Source organism: Anastrepha obliqua, chromosome 3, assembly GCF_027943255.1.
Source record: "Anastrepha obliqua isolate idAnaObli1 chromosome 3, idAnaObli1_1.0, whole genome shotgun sequence".
NCBI classification, from domain to species: Eukaryota; Metazoa; Arthropoda; class Insecta; order Diptera; family Tephritidae; genus Anastrepha; species Anastrepha obliqua.
In genome coordinates this window covers 106,472,529-106,490,040 of record NC_072894.1, presented here as the reverse complement: position 1 = coordinate 106,490,040, position 17,512 = coordinate 106,472,529, and the positions used below count along the sequence as shown (strand labels likewise).

Genomic DNA, 17,512 nt, shown 5'->3' with positions numbered 1-17,512 from the left:
AAAAAAATTGTCCATTTCAGATTTTCAGTTCAGAATTTTTAATTTGGTAAAATAGTCCAATTTAGTTTTAAAATCATATAATATTATATATATAATATATTTTCGTTTTGTATAAGTTTTAATGAATACATTGAAGGCATTGTCAGCTATCGCATCTCGAGATGCATTGCATGCAAGCAGTGCGCTCTTGAAACATCAGACGCGAACGTGCGCGTCCATTCGTTCAGTGCAGAAAAACAAGGATGTCGATGTATGACATAAGGCAGCCCTCAAATATTGTAGTAACTGTAATTAGCATATCTGTTGTTGTCTTCCAGACTACTGAACATGAATATCCGCGCAAAGTTTTCTCTGGCATCCAACCCACTGGTGCATTACATTTGGGCAACTACTTAGGTGCGGTACAAAATTGGACGAGACTGCAGAACGCTAAAGAAGATGTGACATTTTGTATTGTGGATATGCATTCGATGACAATTCCCCAGGTTAGTTGGTTAACCAAATGAAAAGCTAACCTCAAATTTCACATACATAAATAATTCCAAAATAACTTCGTATTGCAGGAACCAGTGGCTTTGCGAGAAAATATCTTTCAAATGGCGGCGGCCATGTTGGCCTGTGGCATTGATCCTGAGAAATCCACCCTCTTTGTACAGTCGGCAGTGAAGGAGCATGCGGAGTTGTCTTGGATTTTGGGCTGCATGACAACAATGGCACGATTGAGCCACTTGCCACAGTATAAGGAGAAAACTCGTGCTGTAAAAGAAATACCACTGGGGTTGTTTGTGTATCCTGTGTTGCAGGCGGCGGATATAATGCTTTACAAGTGCGTACATATTATGGTTTATTTGTTCATTAATTAATTGCTTGAAAAAATTTGCCGCAGAGCTACACATGTGCCCGTCGGCGAGGATCAGTTGCAACATATACAACTCACCCAACATTTGGCACGTACATTCAACAACAAATACGGCGATACATTCCCGATTTGCCATGCCGTCATCAGTGATAAGTCCGCTGCGCGCATACGCTCATTACGTGATCCGAGTAAAAAGATGTCCAAGTCCGATGGTGATCCCAAAGCGGTCATCAATCTAACCGATGATGCAGACGTGATTATAGAGAAGGTGAAAAAAGCAGTTACAGACTTCTGTTCGGACGTGCACTACAATCCGGAAACGCGTCAGGGCGTTAGCAATCTTATAAGCATACACTCACTGCTCTCCGGCAAGAATGTGCAGCAAATTTGCGAAGAAGCCAAGAGCATAGATACTGGCAAATATAAGATGCGCGTAGCTGAAGAGATTGTAGAACATTTGCGGCCTATACGCAATAAAATCAATCAGCAGCTGGTGCGACGCAATGAATTGATGTATTTGTTAGAGATGGGCGCTGACAAAGCGCGTGAAACAGCCGCTGCTACTTTAGCGGAGGTCAAACAAAAGTTGGGACTTGGTGCTTGTGCTATTATGCCAACTTTACTAGAACATAAGGAGGAGGTGAAAATGGCGGCGAAACCTAAAAAGCCAGCAGTTGAAACGAAAAAGATTGGCGATGTAGAGGTGCCATTGGTGCCGAAGCAGCAATTGCGCGTCGAAAAAAAGAAGCAGATGCGTGTTGAAATCAAAACCAATGTGGATATGGACTTAGCTGTGCCGCCAAAATTAGATGTTAAACCGGTAGTGTCGTCAAATAAAACAGCAGCAGTTGAGTCGTCGGCACCAGTCACAACGAAAGCTTTAGTACCGAGAAAGATGACAGTAACGCCGTTGGACTCCAACGAATCGAAGATGGACAAACAGCAAAAGGAGATCAAGATCTAGGGCGCAGTTTAGCAAAATTGTTGGTATTGACCATAAATTGTTTCTTTCTGTATTTGTTAATTTTGTGTGTGAGTGAGTGATTATTTAAATTCTGAGTGTTTTAGATTATTTTTTAGAACGTTTATTTTATTTTCTGCTTTACTTTGTAAAATATTGATAAGTGAGTGAATTTGCTACTTAAACTTGAACGAAGAATCACTGAAAGAAGGAATATCACATAAGCTTTAAGCTTTATGATAAATTAATAAAGATATTTTTTGAACATTATAATGTTATGAAATATATGTAAATGCGGGAAATAAATATGCGCTGTTGGAGAAAGAAATATATTCGTTTTGATTAAATTCCAACAGTAAGGAACAATTATAAAAAAATACGCTTTTGTTGTTGTTGTAGCAGCATGAATATTCTCTATATAAAACGGGGAATTCTGCTGACAGTGACAGTCCTCGGCCGGATATAAATCCGGGTCGTTCCGGTTATGTAGAACCGGCTGTCGTGGGAATGCCAGGCAGTTGTGCATATTTTTTTTTAGATTCTCGGCTAGTAACACTCTTCTACATAAACGTATTTATATATCATTAAAGAGCTGTAATGTTTAATACCAGTCCAGGTCATTCCATTTTCATACAATATTTACGGCAGATATGTGTATCCCAGCCCTTTAAGACGGCAACGCCTTTTATATCTCCATTGAAGTGCAACATTTGTAACCTGTTTTTGCTATTGTTTTTGTAATCACAAGATATTCCCCAAAAATTTGTGTCTGCGCCTTCGTTTGCATTGAGCAACTGCACTTGCCACAAGCCGGGGTGCATACAGTTCTCATGATATGCGCCATAAAGAGCATCAGAAAATAAATAGAGAGCTCCTATCGCCAGTCTACCTGTGTGAGCAAGTGGGCGGGTAAACATATGGTTCTGTTTGCTTTAAACAGGTTTCATGAATGAAGAAGAGTAAGTGGTGCCCAATGCACTCATTAAACAGGTTTTCTCTTTTCTCTAATATTCTCTTCGTTTCGTGGCTGGGTGTGCTCTACATTTGGTATTATGTGTTCAGTTAGTGCAGGATAAAGAAATTCATTATTTGAGTATTATTTTTTTAGAATGCTGTTTTGTTTATTTTCGTAATTTTCTACTTCTACGAAAGTCAAATTCTTCTTTTTGATTGACACGAAAACCGCTTACGCGATTTTGACCGAGTTTACCAAAGCGCGCCAGTCGTTTCTTTCTCGTGCTAATCGGCGCCAGTTGGCCACACCAAGTGAAGCCATGCCCTTCTTCACCTAACCTTTCCAAGGCAGACAAGACCTTTCTCTTCCTCTACTACCACCAGCTGGTACCGTATCGAATACTTTCAAAGCCGGAGCTTTTGTGTCCATTCGGACGACATGTTTCAGCCAATGAAGCTGCTAGATCTTTATTTGTTGCGCTATTTTTATGCCGTCGTAAGCTTATATCGCTCATTGTTCCATTGCTTACGATACTCGCCGTCGCCAACGTGCAAAAATCCACCGAAAATCTACTGCAGAATCTTTCTCGCGATCACTTCAAGTGACGCCCCATCGGATATTGTCATCGCCCAAGCTTCTGAGCTATATCTGAGGCGGGCATGAAGAGACCTAACCTAGCTGTCAACAGTGACGTGGGTGTCGATACGCGAGTGCGCCGACTGTTTTTTTGATGACAGGAGGTACTTCGTTTTGTCCTCATTCATCACCAGACCCATTCGATTTGCCTGTTTATCCACTTTGGAGAAGACAGGACTAACAGCGCGGTTGTTCAGGCCGATGATATCGATATCATCGGCATACGCCAAGAATTGTATGCTCTTATAAAATATTGTGCCTGAGTGATTAAGTTCTGCGGCTCGTACGATGCTCTCTAACATCAGGTTAAAGAAGTCACACGACAGCGAATCACCTTGTCTGAAACCTTGGTATCAAACGGCTCGGAGAATTCCTTCCCAATTCTGACGGCGCTGTTGGTGTTCAGCAACGTCATCTTGCTTAGTCGTATTCGTTTTTCGGGGATACCAAATTCAGACATGGCGGCAAAGATGGTGTGTGTCGATTCTCCTTTCATGGGTATTTTCCCAGATTTGGCGTATTGTGAATATTTGGTCGATGGTAAACTTTCCAGGTCTAAAGCCATACTGATAAGATCCAATCAGTTGGTTGACGGCGGGCTTCAGCTTTTCACATAATACGCTCGCTAGTACCTTATAGGCGATATTTAGAAGACTGAATAGCTCAGCCGGCAGGCCGTCGCCGCCAGCGGCTTTCTTGTTCTTTCTGCGGTAGCATAACATTCCTCGTCGTACTAACTGTTGTTTCGGGCTCGCCGGAGTCTGATTTCTTCTTCGGCGGCGGTACGTAGAGAATGATAAATGTTGCTCCCTTGCTCGTGCATGCCGATTTCTTGGGCAGTACTCTCTGGGAGCAGGAGTGAGAGTCGAGTGGCGAATCTTCAGGCTGTCTGTTGTGGGGCTTAAGTGGCGGGTCCCAAACCCAACGCACAACCAGCTATCCTGGAATGTTTCGCCTTCTCACATTAGCTCACTCCCGAACGGGTGTTCGGAAGCTACCCAGGGGATACTTGGGCTAATCCCGGGAGTTGTGAGCTGCTTGAACCATATGCAGAAGAATCGTCCTGGCCACTCCCAAGTGAATGGCGATCAGTAACTTTCCTCACTTGCGTGGACTTCTACATATGGAACCATCCTCCTATTATCTATTATAATAATAAAACTAATTTCTCTTGTCCGATTGATTTTAGATGAATCTCCAAGGACTTGTGATGATCACCGTAAGGGACTTCTTGAGAAACGGGCTTCACACAAACAGCAATGACTTTTATAATAATTATTTTTTTTTTTAGAAATTTTGCCTAAGTCAAGTCGAAACATGTTGTATAATATTAATGCTATGTTTTTATTTTTGTAAAATAAAGCAATTGACAAGCAACAAAAAAAAAACATTGAAAAACATAATTTTTTCGAGCCTCTGACTACTCCTAACCCCTTAATTACATAACAATTTAAAAAAGCAATTTCGTCTTCTATTATTCATTCGTTTTTGTTAAAACAACAGTCTTATAATGAAATTTTGGAAGTTACCTGCGTACGCCCATGCATACATACAGATGTACATGCGGATGTGCGTGTAGCTCACTATAAAGTCGACCTACACCGGTCGCATATCTTATGCAGTGTAGTTTTTCGTGTTAAGAGTACTGGAGCTCCGTCGAATTGCATATACATGTGTGTGTGTGTGTGTGTACATCGGCCCTCCAATCGGCCATACACAAATACGAATGCTTGTAGTTTTGAGTGTATTTGCGCCGACTGTTAATATCGTTGGCTTTGAGAGCTCCACAGTTTACGGTAACTACTCAAAGTATATGGTGTTCATTTGTCGGCAAACAAGCGTAAAGGTAGAAATGTTCGGCAGATTGCAACAAATTTTGGAAATTGCTGTTTGTAACGAATGAAAAAAAACAAAAACAAAGTATTCAACGCGTCGTTGCTAAAGTGACTGTGCAATAAAATTGTAGATGAGAAAAATAAGATTTTAATAAATAAAAAGTGTTGTGAATAAGCGAATAAATAATTGCACGATGTGAATACGTGTGATACACACACACACACGCTTTTCCACAAACTATTTTTTATTATGTTTGGAGCAAATTTATGGAGAAGAATAGCGAAAAGTGTTAGGGGCAAAACGGCTATTTTGATTATTTTGAGAGTCATGTGCCACATTTACAGGCAAATGAACAATCACTGAATTTCTTTTATGATTTTCATGAAATTTTTTACATGTAAAAGTAGTGGCTAATAAAGTGTAGCGAATGCCATTTGGTATGTTTAGGAAAAATAATGAGCGACTAGGTAATACACATCCATATGCATGCAGGTGTGTTAATGTGTGTGTGTATGTTTGTGTAAAGTGAAAGCCGAATTTTTGTGGTAGGCATGCAGCGGCATAACGAGCATATTGAGAAGATTTTGAAAATGATTAGCTTTGTTAAGAAAAATATTTAAATAAATTGCAATGTAGGCAGTTGAATTTATGCTGAGTAAAATGTGTAGGTACCTACACATAGCCGGCAGGTCAACAATTAGAAATTTAAATTCGTTTAAAAACAAAACTAAACAAATGTTTGTGCGGTTGTTTTTGGTTTAAACCGTTAGTAGCTATATACGTGAAGTTAATGTTAAATTTATGTATGTATGTCCTATTTACTATACAAAATAAATTGTTTCTGTTGGAATATTTCTTTAAAACCTCATTTGAATATTACTTAAGCAACGAGAGTAATTTAAAAAATATATTTGTATTATTATTTAAAAAATAATACCTATGTACGTTTGCATATATCAACAAAAACGCAAAAAAGCGCGCGTGTATTACAAAATTTAAGTACTTGAAAGATTTGTGCTTGAACATGTTTTTAAATTTAGTAAACATTTTATAAATCGCAAAAACAACCACAAATCGCATACCTATATATAATATTTACATACCTACCAGCTACTAACAAATAAAATTCACATTCCAATAATGAAACAGGAATGAATATAAAAAAAAAATGTGAAAACGTCACAAAGCAGCAGACAATAAAAAAGTTAACATTAAAAGTGTAAAAACGTAAGCAAATTTAAATAAAAAAATCTCACATCGAATTTATTTAACAAAAATCTACATAAACAAGTTTAATAAAACAAAAGTAAAATTAGAAATTATCAAAAAAAAAAATAATAATAAAAAACAACAGGAATACGAAACCGCCAAATCAGCAACAAAAACCAACTACAAAATAAAGCAAACAAATCCACACAAAAGGCAAAACAACAACATTCCCTTATAAGTTGAAAAACTACCTGTTCGCTCATTCGTGCTTAGCTCACTCTCATGCCCGGACTTAGACTCTCCGTCTTTGCGTTTACAGCTACATAAGTGAATATGCGCTCAACACTCAACTAATATCTATTACTGCTGATCTCGACAATTCGCCAGCATTCTTTAGCAGTTAAAATCCTAGTAAGTACTGGGAAAAAGTCTAAATAAAAGTAAACATTTAAAAATTAACCAAAAAATACAGTGCAATATCAAAAAAAAAAAAATCTCGCTTACTTTTGCATTGAAAGCAAACCGCAATAGTGCATATGAATTGTTAAAAAAATATCTCCCACAAAAAATACGCCCCCAAACAGTGTGCCAGTGAATGTCAATTAAATTTTTGTGTATAATTTGTGTACTAATAAATGTAAACGCACAGCCAAATGCGCTAAGTGAGTGAAAATACTTGTGTACAAACATAAATGTATCCAAATAAGAGCATTCAAATTCTATCATTGGTGTTCAAGCAAAAGAGTGCATAGAGAAAAAATAGTGTGAGCGAAAAATTCTCGATCCCATTCAATATTTTGTTGTTTGAGTCTTGCACATCAAGTATTGTGTTTATTTTTGTTTTTGTTTTGTGAATATAACCAGAACTCGTTTTTGTTGGCTAATCTTCATTTACGAAAGTTTGTCTACCTGTACAACTGTCGGCGCTAAATAAGCGGTCGAAAGGCAAAGAAGTGGTACACCAATTTCTCGTTGGATTTCAAACGGATTTGTTGGGATAAGGTAGGTACAAAGGAATGGAGTTGAAATATGTCTCAAAAGGAACGAGGAGTATTAGAGATAAGAAGGCAAAAAGGGAAGACAGTAAATGTACATATATAAGTAAATGCAAACATAATTATATTAATATTAATATATTCAGCTTAAAACTGGTTTCAAATAGCGATATAATAATTTTTTTTATTTAAAAAGAAACGCAATAATAATTTCTTAATCATCTGGCCATGTCACAATATTCAATTCTGAGTGTCCGCAATTTTAAGTTTTTGTTGTTGTAAAGCCTAAAAATTCCCAACAACTTTTGTTGAACGCTGTTGTTAACACAGAACCGAATTCCGTGATGGCGACGATGCACAGCATGTAAAGATGTGGCCAACCTCAAACCGATAATCGGCGCTGAGCAAATTTAAAGGAATGAGCTGATTTGCTCACGTAATGAGTGAGATGACAGCGATTTGCTTGCGACGGAGGTAGGTCGGCAAAAACTGAGATTGTGTTGGCCATATAAGAAATATTAACGTAGCCAACGCAAGGCAGATATTGGTTGAGGAATGCGTGGTGAAGTTTGTCGAAAGCTTCTGCTACCTCGGCTGCATCATCACGGCAGATGGTGGAGCAGTTGAAGATGTCAACTGCAGGCTAAACAAAGCAAGGGCGACATTCGGACGAATGCCTACAGCATGGGGAAGTTCGCAAATCTCCAGGCGCGCTAAACAACGAATATTCGGCTCATGCGTAAAGTCCGTATTGTTGAACGGAAGCGAAACATGGCTGGTCTCTAACACTATCCCATAGAGGCTACAATCTTTCGTCAACAAATGCCTCCATATCATCTGCAGAATATTCTGGCCAAACACCATTAGTAACGACGCACTGTGGGGATTAGCGAATGAGGAACCCATTCTTAGACAAATCAAACGGAGAATGTGGCGCGGGATAGGTCACACGTTGAGAAAACCACGAGATAGCATCACGAGAATGACACTGGACTGGAACCCGCAAGGGAGCAGAGGTCGCGGTCGAGCAAAAGCAGTTGGAGAAGGTCGATGTTGCGCGAACTAGCGGATGCCGACATCTCATGGGACGGTGCATAAGCAATAGCACATAACCGTATACGATGGAAGAGTCTTGTCGAGGACCTATGCTCCCGAGAGGAGTGAACAAGGAAAAAAACGACTGATTGGAAAAGCGTAAGAATACGTGTGATATGAGCGCATACAATTGTGCTGTCAAGTCTTCTATGACATAACAGTCCAAGTTACTCGCTCAATTTTGCTTCGGATGGCCAAATTTTGTATTCTATCAGTCTTGGAAAGTGGAAACATTCGCGAATCGCTAACCTGCTCTCAGTGAATTTAAAATGATCAGCTGATTTGCTGGTATAGTAATTGGATATTTTTTTGATTTAAAGCTTGGTTGGTTGGTATTAATAGTGTTTTTCTCTTCCTTGCATATTCAATTGTTACGTCACAGCCAGAAAGTTTTAAATGTCAAATTGCGCTCATCTCCCTCGCAATATAATAAAACAAATATTTAGTAGTTTTGCCATTTACTTTGCACACTGAACTAGAAATGCCTCTAAGACACCAGAAAGCATAGGCGCTGGAATATATGGCCCCTAACCAAAGCGGCTGTGTCGATGGGTAGTTTTCACAGCATCTTTCAAGCGGAGATGAATGCCATCTGTCTATGTACAGAGATCAATTTAGACAGAAATTTTCGGAGTGAGCGAATTGCCACTCTGACCGACAGTCAGGCGCCACCCAAAGCGTGGTAATTCTCATTAGTTCGATGCATCGAGGGTGCATTGAGATATAAAATTTGCTAAGAGTGAACAATCGCATCCGGCTCATATGGATTCCAACACATAGCGATATAACTGGCAACAAAGTAGCGAATGCTTTTTCTAGAGAGGCTGCGGCCTCTTATTAAGAAAACCTAAGTATTTTCTTGCTATGGAACAACACACCAAGGAGAGATTGAGAAGTGAAGAGCTAAGCCTAAAAGACGTAAACTGGCACCATATTACGGGACTACGCCAGGCGAATTTCTTACTGGGAGTCTGATCAAAGGAGGTTAAGGCAGCTCATCATTTTCGTTAAAGATAAACTGAGAATGCTCGCGGACATTCTCCCGGCTCACTGTAGAATGCGTAGTCATCTGCGTAGTAATCTGGGATATGATCCAATAACTCTTGTCGACTCTGCGATCAGTTCCCGGAGATTCCAGCACGTCTTCTTCCCGAATATGATGCTATACTTAAGTTTACTATGGGAACTGGGTTTGGTTGAGGTTGAAATGAAATTCGAAATTTGAATTGATCGAGCTAAGGAGCACCAAGAGATTTGGTGGTTACTAAAACACTCAGGCTAGAGATAGTCAAGGAGGAATGGAGAAAAGTATCAGAAAAAGAGATAGAGACAGAAACAGAGACAGAGATAGTTAGTCTTGTGAGAATTTTCCAGATTCTTTGGTAAATCTGTAAATATCTTCCGCTTTTACAGAACGACATCGGAACCCAAAATTCGAAGCCTTGCTTTAGCAAAGGCAGGACACTCACACAGAAATTGCTTAATGCTATCCGACTCCTCCAAGCAAGACAGGCACATCGGGTCCTCAATGATTCCAATGGAGATCATATGCTGACCCCATGGGTTGTGTCCTGTAATAATACCGACCATCAACCGAACGTCTTTCCTTCCAAGTTTTGGTAGAAAGTTTGACAGTTTTCTGTTCGGACTTGTCACTTAACACTTTGCAGTTCTGCAGCGTTGTAGACCGGACCATCGCTCTTTATGAAGATTGCCTACATAATCGCTGATCCAATTCATGATTCCTACGGAACTGATTCCGATTATTGACTCTGGCCCTTGTGGGGGAATCGCTGATCCACGGTTGGCCAATTCATCGGTAATTTCGTTTTCTCCGTTCGTTGAGGTACTGTGATGATCAAAGCGCCCAAGCGACTGGGAGGTTGAAGTGCAAACCTCATTTCATTCATTCATTCCAACGAAGTAGGCAATTCAAAAGTTCTTTCGATATCCAAATGTATAATTTTTCCGTAGTATTTACCTGTGGAAGCACTCGATAAACTCATACGAAATTTTCTAATGGGGTACATTTTTTTTAATTATTCAGCGTTGGTGTTTTATTGGTGACCTGTTAGCGAAAATTTATTATACAACTTTTGCTTATTTTTGAAGTTGAATTTTGTAATATTTTAATTTCTTTAGAGTCTTATTAAAAAACAAAAAACGTGAGCTCACAAAAAGTGAGCACCGATGAATGCTAATGTGGGAAATAATGCAAAATTTAATATTCATATGCACATAAAAAAAATTAGCATCAAAACGAGCTTGCTTGTTTGCTCATGAAGAATACCCATCATCTGTTGGATAAAAAAGGATAAATAAAAAGAAAAACCCAATGGAGAGTAAGTCACTAATACTACTAAATATGCTAAAAGAGCGTATAACGTAAATCAAAGTGCATTGAGCGCGCAAAGAAAAGAGCAAGTCGCAGTGGTGGTGGTGGTGGTGGTGTTGAGGCGATGGTGCTGGTCCGTACCAATTGGCGATATCGCCGGCTTAGTGGCTATAAAAATGGCAGCAACCGTACAACCGGCAACAATAATCGCGCAAACGTATACATAACAGAAGCAGCAATCAGCAGTAGCAACAACAACAACTAAAAACACGATTGGCATCAGCTGCCTCGACGAAGCTAACACTGAAATTGGTAACAGTTGTTGGCGTTTCTGATGTTGCTGTTGCTGCTTAAACGACTGACTCTTGGCGGTTGTGCGCCTCTAATGACTTTTCTTGTCGTTTATTATTGTTATTAGTGTTATTGTTGTTGCATTTATGTATGTATGTATGTTTGTAGTTGTTGCTGTTGTCACACATCGTTGCCCACAAACGCGCATGCACAAGTAGAGAGTTTGTTTTTACTGCGATTTTTGGTTTGAAATGTTTAAAAGTTGGTTGCGGTTTTCCACTGCACTGTCTCGTTTTATTCGCTGTTCGGTTGTTATTTTCACAATATTATGTTTGTCACTTCATGTGGCTCTTCTTTTGGTTTTGCTAGTCGCCGCCGTTGTTTTACTTATTTGCTTCTCTTGGCTTTTTTGTTAATTACGGCTGTGTTTTTTCTAATTTTCTTTGTTCCTTTTTGCCATCGCAAAGTGTGCGTAGTAATTTCGTTCAACCTAGGCAATGTTTTTAATTTTCATGTGCAGAGCATTCATCCCATAAATGTGGGCTTCTTCACTACTGTTTAATACCTTCTGGCCGTAAAATTATATTTAAAATTTTTTTTTGTTAGTTTTGCATTCTATATTTCATATTTTCGTGCTTCAATTTTTTATTTATTTATTTTTACGGAAATACATTTGTAAATTTTTTTATATACTCTTCAATGGCTCGAGCCGTTCGATTGCTCGCTTCAGGTAGTTATTTTTATTTCGGTTTCGTGTTAGCTAAATTAGCTTCCAATTGAGATTCACTTTTGTATTTATATAAAATATTTGTATGTAAGATATACGCATTCGAAGTGTTTAATTTTAGTGAAAGGATAGTTGGATAGTGGAAAGTTAGTTTGATATATATTTTTAATGCCATTTGGCCGCGAGTCGTGCACCTGTTCGGACATATACGAGTAGATACCCTATATACTTTTGTATAGTAATAATAATAAAAACACATGTAACAGGAGGGACACGAAAGATACACTTGTGCACTCTACAGAAGCTTTATCATCGATAATCAACTGGTCGGATAACTCTGGAAATGTCACTTGAAAAGTGCAGGCATCTACACGTGTGTCGGAAACGTTTTTGTAACCCCATCTCAATAAACATGAACAACTTTTCAGTAGAAACTATTAATCATATTAAAATATTAGGCTTAATTTTTTATTATAAGCATAATTTTAAGGAAGATTGTAGTTATTTAAGTAGTAGTCTAGCTGCCAGGCTTAACCTTATAAAATACCTTTCCTCTAACAAAAGCCAGGTACATACTAATATACGAGGGTGGGTCAATAAGTCCGTGAATTTTTGTATTTCTGACCTCTTTACTGAAAAAGAAATACTGCTCCTGTCAACAGGCATCTGTCAGTTGACTCTTGTCAAAATTTGAACGTGCTGCGTCAGTTAGTTTGTGTTTTACAGCTACCTTTAGCAGACTACCCAGTAATTCACAGTGGACCACAAACGCAATCGTGTAACAACTTTACAGGAAGGTTTGGCGTTGTTTAATCGCAATATGGAGGAGTTTTTGCGCCGTTTTGTAACCGTGGACGAAACATGGATCCATCACCACACACCAGAGACCATACAACAGTCGAAACAGTGGGTTTCTAAGGGTGAATCGGCTTAATAAGCACACGAAATTCAGTTTTTTAATTTTCTCCTCAAATTACTGGGTAGTCTGATAAAGGTAGCTGTAAAACACAAACTAACTGACGCAGCACGTTCAAATTTTGACAGGAGTCAACTGACAGATGCCTGTTGACAGGAGCAGTATTTCTTTTTCAGTAAAGAGGTCAGAAATACAAAAAGTCACGGCCTTATTGACCCGCCCTCGTATATATATATGTACATATATATATATGTAATTGGCGCGTACACCCTTTTTGGGTGTTTGGCCGGGCTCCTCCTCCTATTTGTGTTGTGCGTCTTGATGTTGTTCCACAAATGGAGGGACCTACAGTTTCAAGCCGACTCCGAACGGCAGATATTTTTATGAGGAGCTTTTTCATGGCAGATATACACTCGGAGGTTTGCCATTGCCTGCCGAGGGGCGACCGCTATTAGAAAAATATTTTCATTAATTTTGGTTTCACCGAGATTCGAACCAACGTTCTATCTGTGATTTCCGAATGGTAATCACGCACCAACCCATTCGGCTACGGCGGCCGCCTGATACATACTAATACTCTCCTCAATAAAACCCAACTCACCTTAATTTCAAAGATTGACTATGGGCTCGCAATTTATGACAATTGTGCAAAATCACACTCATCACTCATCAAAGGTCCTTATTAAGCAGCTATTAGATCAAGTCTCAGAGCGTTCAGGACCACACCCATCGAAAATTTCTTGGCGGAAAGTGGTTTTCTCACTATTGAAGATCGAATCCATTACATTGCATGCCGTCAAATTCCAGTTATCTATTCAACAAGCAACTAAATTTTATCCAAAGAGATTACGTTATTAAAACGACGGAAATGCAGCATGAAACTCTCATCCGCTCTTTCTTGTGTACTTGATGTGGTTTCTAAATCAAACATCACACCTTTACCTTTTTCTACCTGGAAGCACCCTCCGTAGCTAATGCAAGACAAATCTTTTCTCAACGAACTCACACTTCATGCGAAACAAAGCACTAACGTAGTAATCTATAGACAATTATAGCGGCAAATTATTGATCCATTTTTACAGAAAGGTTGGCAAATATTGGGTAGTCGAAAAAGTCTTTTCGTATTTCTAATCAAACTTCAACTCATTTTTTTTTATATTTATAATGAACTTTATTAAACCAAATATGTACCATTTTGGTCGACCACCTTTTGCCATTTTTCTTCTAGAGACATTATTCCGTCAGTGTAAAACTTTTGTGGTTTCTCGGCGAAAAACTGCGACAAGTAATTTTCACAGGCTTCTCTTGAAGCCAACTTTACTCCATTAAGGAGTTCTGCATTGACCGAAACAAATGGTAGTTCGATGGTGCAAGGTCAGGGCTATATGATGGATGCATCAAAACTTCCCAGCCAGTTTTTGCCGAGTAATCAAAGATGTGTGTGGCCTAGCGTTGTTCTGATAGAAGACGACGCCCTTTCTGCTGATCAGTTCTGACCGTTTTTTTTCGATTGCTTGCTTCAATCTCATCAGTTGTTGACAGTAAAGTGTAGAATCAATCGTTCAAGCGGGCTGGAGCAGCTCATAGTAGATGATTCCTTTCCAATCCCACCAAACACACCGCATAACCTTTCAAGGCGTCAATCCTGGCTTTGGGACCATTTGTTGAGCTTCACCACCCTTGCACCATGATCTTTTTCGCACTTTATTGTCGTATTTGATCCACTTTTCGTCTCCTGTTACCATTCGCTTCAGAAATGGTTCGATTTCATTTCGTTTCAGCAATGAATCGCAGATGTTAATTCGGTCCATTAAATTTTTCACAGACAATTCATGTGGTACCCAAACATCAAGCTTCTTTTTGTAGCCAGCCTTTTTTAATTGGTTCAAATCCGTTTGATGATGAATGTTTAGTGCCTTGGCGATGTCATGGCAGCTTATGTGACGGTTCTGGTCAATATTTTCCATAATTTCATCGGCTTTTTCAACGAGCGAGGTGTATCTTTCACATCGAAATTTCCAGAACGGAAGCGAGCGAACCATTGTTGTGCCACACGAACTGATACAGCATCGTCTCCGTAAACTTCACAAATTTCATTGGGGGCTTGCGTGGCATTCTTCCCTTATTTATACAAAAATTTCAAAATATAGCGAATTTCTTGATTATTTTCACTCAGCTATAACTTTCTTTCAACTTCTCCGAATTTAATTTTTTTTTGGTTAAATGAAGCCTAAAATGTCACCTTTCTAACACCATATGATATGCTACAACGTGATTGGTAGCACTGGAGATATATGACTCCAACGACATCTATTGACAAAATACGAAAAGACTTTTTCGACTACCCAATATTATTCACTGATGGATCTAAATCTATTCATGCTACATATTTCGCAGTTGTTGACGTCAGTGGTAAAATACTAGCGCAAGGCATCTTACCCACAGTTGCAATGGCTTTTGACGCAAAAGTGCAAGGCATTTTGCCTGCTCTACTTCTAGTTAAATCATCAAAAGGTAAATTCATTGTGTGCACATACAGTTTTTCAGTATTAGAAGCCGATAAATCAGCAAGCAACTATATTCATGAATTAATTTAATCTTTCCTGTAGTTAATATACATTCTAAGCCGATAGCCCTGGCACCTAGTGCTTAATTAATTATAATTTTAATTGTAATTAATATTATATAAATAAATTTATATTTTTAAAAGTAATCCCTCCGCAGTGGTTTTAGACAAATCTATGAGAAATTTTGTGGTATGAAAAATCTTATTGGAAAATTGGCAAATATGGCAATTGTTGAGTGGTTGCCTGCGCTCTTTCTCCAATTTATGGTGTGAGTCTTGATGTTGTTTTGCAAATGGGTCGACAAAGGCAGTCGGTTTTTATGAGGAGCTTTGTTATGGCAGCGATACACTCGGAAGCTTGCCACTGCTGGACGAGATGAGATGTTGTTTTTCACATTAAAGAGCCATCAAGCTCGAATTGTTAAATGTTGTCTTTTGGATCAGAGATACAATCGGAATCTTGCTGGATTAGATGAGGTGTTTTTTTACATTACATAGAGAGCAATCAAGCGCCAATCGCTAACTGCTGTCTTTTGGATCAGTTCTTTCATGTTATATATTATATTAACCTGTTGTTGTTGTAGCAGTTCAATAAGCTCTGCGACTGCGGTGTAGTCACCGATCGTCATCGTCTAACTAATCTAACGGTAGGCCCAGGAAACATACTGTTTTGACAGGTTGGGACCAGAGGGAAAGGAGTGTTAGGTGAGTGGGGTTGAGAGACCATGTGAATAGGTGGTTAGTTTCATGGGCGGATAAGTAGGAGTTTGACCTGCTACAATATCTAGACCGAACTGAGACAAAGTTACACCGTTCTGATTACGCAGCTGAAGCTCTTCGTTTGCAATGGGTAGTGGTTGGATTCCGATAACGGCATTCGGTTGTCGAGAGTTTAGGAAGGAAGTGAGCGTATCCGAATGAATGTCGTTTTGTGTCTGTTTATATAGCGTCCGATCCAGAAATTGCAGTCGTGTTCGATACTCGATCTCGATGGTGTAGTCGAAGAGATGCCTCCTGACTCGCCTGGGAGATGGCTCAGAATCTAGCAATTGTCTGCAAGGGTGATTCCTTGGATTGGAAAATTACTTTTATTGAATTCAAAGTAAAAACTGTATACTTTTACTCGATATGACCACCTTTTGCGTTGATGCTCACCTTGAGACGGTTGAGAAACGAATCGCTAGCTGTCCGAATGTAACTTGCAGGTACTTTGGCCCACTCGCGAACAATGACTTTTTCCCGCGCCTTGAGACTAGTCCATCTTTTTCTTTCGGACCTTGCTTTCCAAAATGACCCAAAAGGAGAATAATCCATCGGATTCGCGTCTGGTGAATTTGAGAGCCATTGTGTGGACGTTGTGAAGTTCGGAACGTTATTTTTTAGCCATTCCTGGTTAACTCGCGCTTTGTGAGATGGTGCCGAGTCTTGTTGAAACGTCCATGGTCTACCACCGAAATGTTTGTCTGCCCACGGCTTCAAAGCAACCTTCAGAATGCTTTCCCGATAATATTTAATATTTACGCCAGGCTAGATGAAAACGATTGGAAAGCGCCCATCTGCGGTTACAGCGACCCAAACCATTACCTGTGGCGGGTGCTGCCTCCTGGTGGCCAATCGATGACTCAAATTCTCGTATGAACGGTCGGTCAAATAAACTCTATCATTTTGGGAGTTTACGAATTGCTCAATTTGAAAAATTTTCCCGTCAGAAAACACAATGTTCGGAAATTGATTGCTTTCGACCAAGTGAAGCAACTCCTTCGCTCTCTCATGTCTGACTTGTTGCTGCTTTGGTGTGGGACCATGTGCCTTTTGGCTCTTGTAAGGCTTGACTTTGAAATTTGATTTGATTTTTCAGTATTCGGCGGATGCTACGGTCAGATATTTTCAGTTCTTTCGCCATTTGATTGGCACTTCGTCGGGGATTTCGCTTAAGCCGCTTCTTCACTTTTTGAACTATTTTACGTGACGTTGCAGTCTTTTGATGACCACCTCCATGACATTTCGCGATGCTGCCAGTATCATTGTAACGAGTAATGGTGCGATAAACAAAAACTTTATTTTCTTTAAGTTGCTCGAGTTCACGAACAATCGCTGGTTGTGATTTTACTGCTATTACATTTGAAATCCA

General features: G+C 39.3%; 2 protein-coding genes across 2 annotated transcripts in view; both read left to right on the top strand.

Annotated features, from left to right (window-relative positions):
* The first annotated feature begins 21 nt into the window (after positions 1-21).
* LOC129241799 (tryptophan--tRNA ligase, mitochondrial) lies at positions 22-2,148 on the top strand. Its single transcript, XM_054878309.1, has 4 exons — positions 22-250; positions 318-485; positions 564-826; positions 887-2,148. The coding sequence occupies exons 1-4, from the start codon at positions 122-124 to the stop codon at positions 1,821-1,823; spliced, it is 1,497 nt and encodes a 498-aa protein (XP_054734284.1). The 5' UTR covers positions 22-121; the 3' UTR covers positions 1,824-2,148.
* A 3,068-nt stretch (positions 2,149-5,216) lies between these two features.
* LOC129242144 (uncharacterized) overlaps positions 5,217-17,512 on the top strand; it is a 228,347-nt gene continuing 216,051 nt past the window's right edge. Inside the window, exons 1-2 of the mRNA XM_054878706.1 lie at positions 5,217-5,373; positions 6,358-7,458. The gene's annotated coding sequence lies outside the window, so the exon portion shown is untranslated. The remainder of the gene's footprint in view (positions 5,374-6,357; positions 7,459-17,512) is intronic.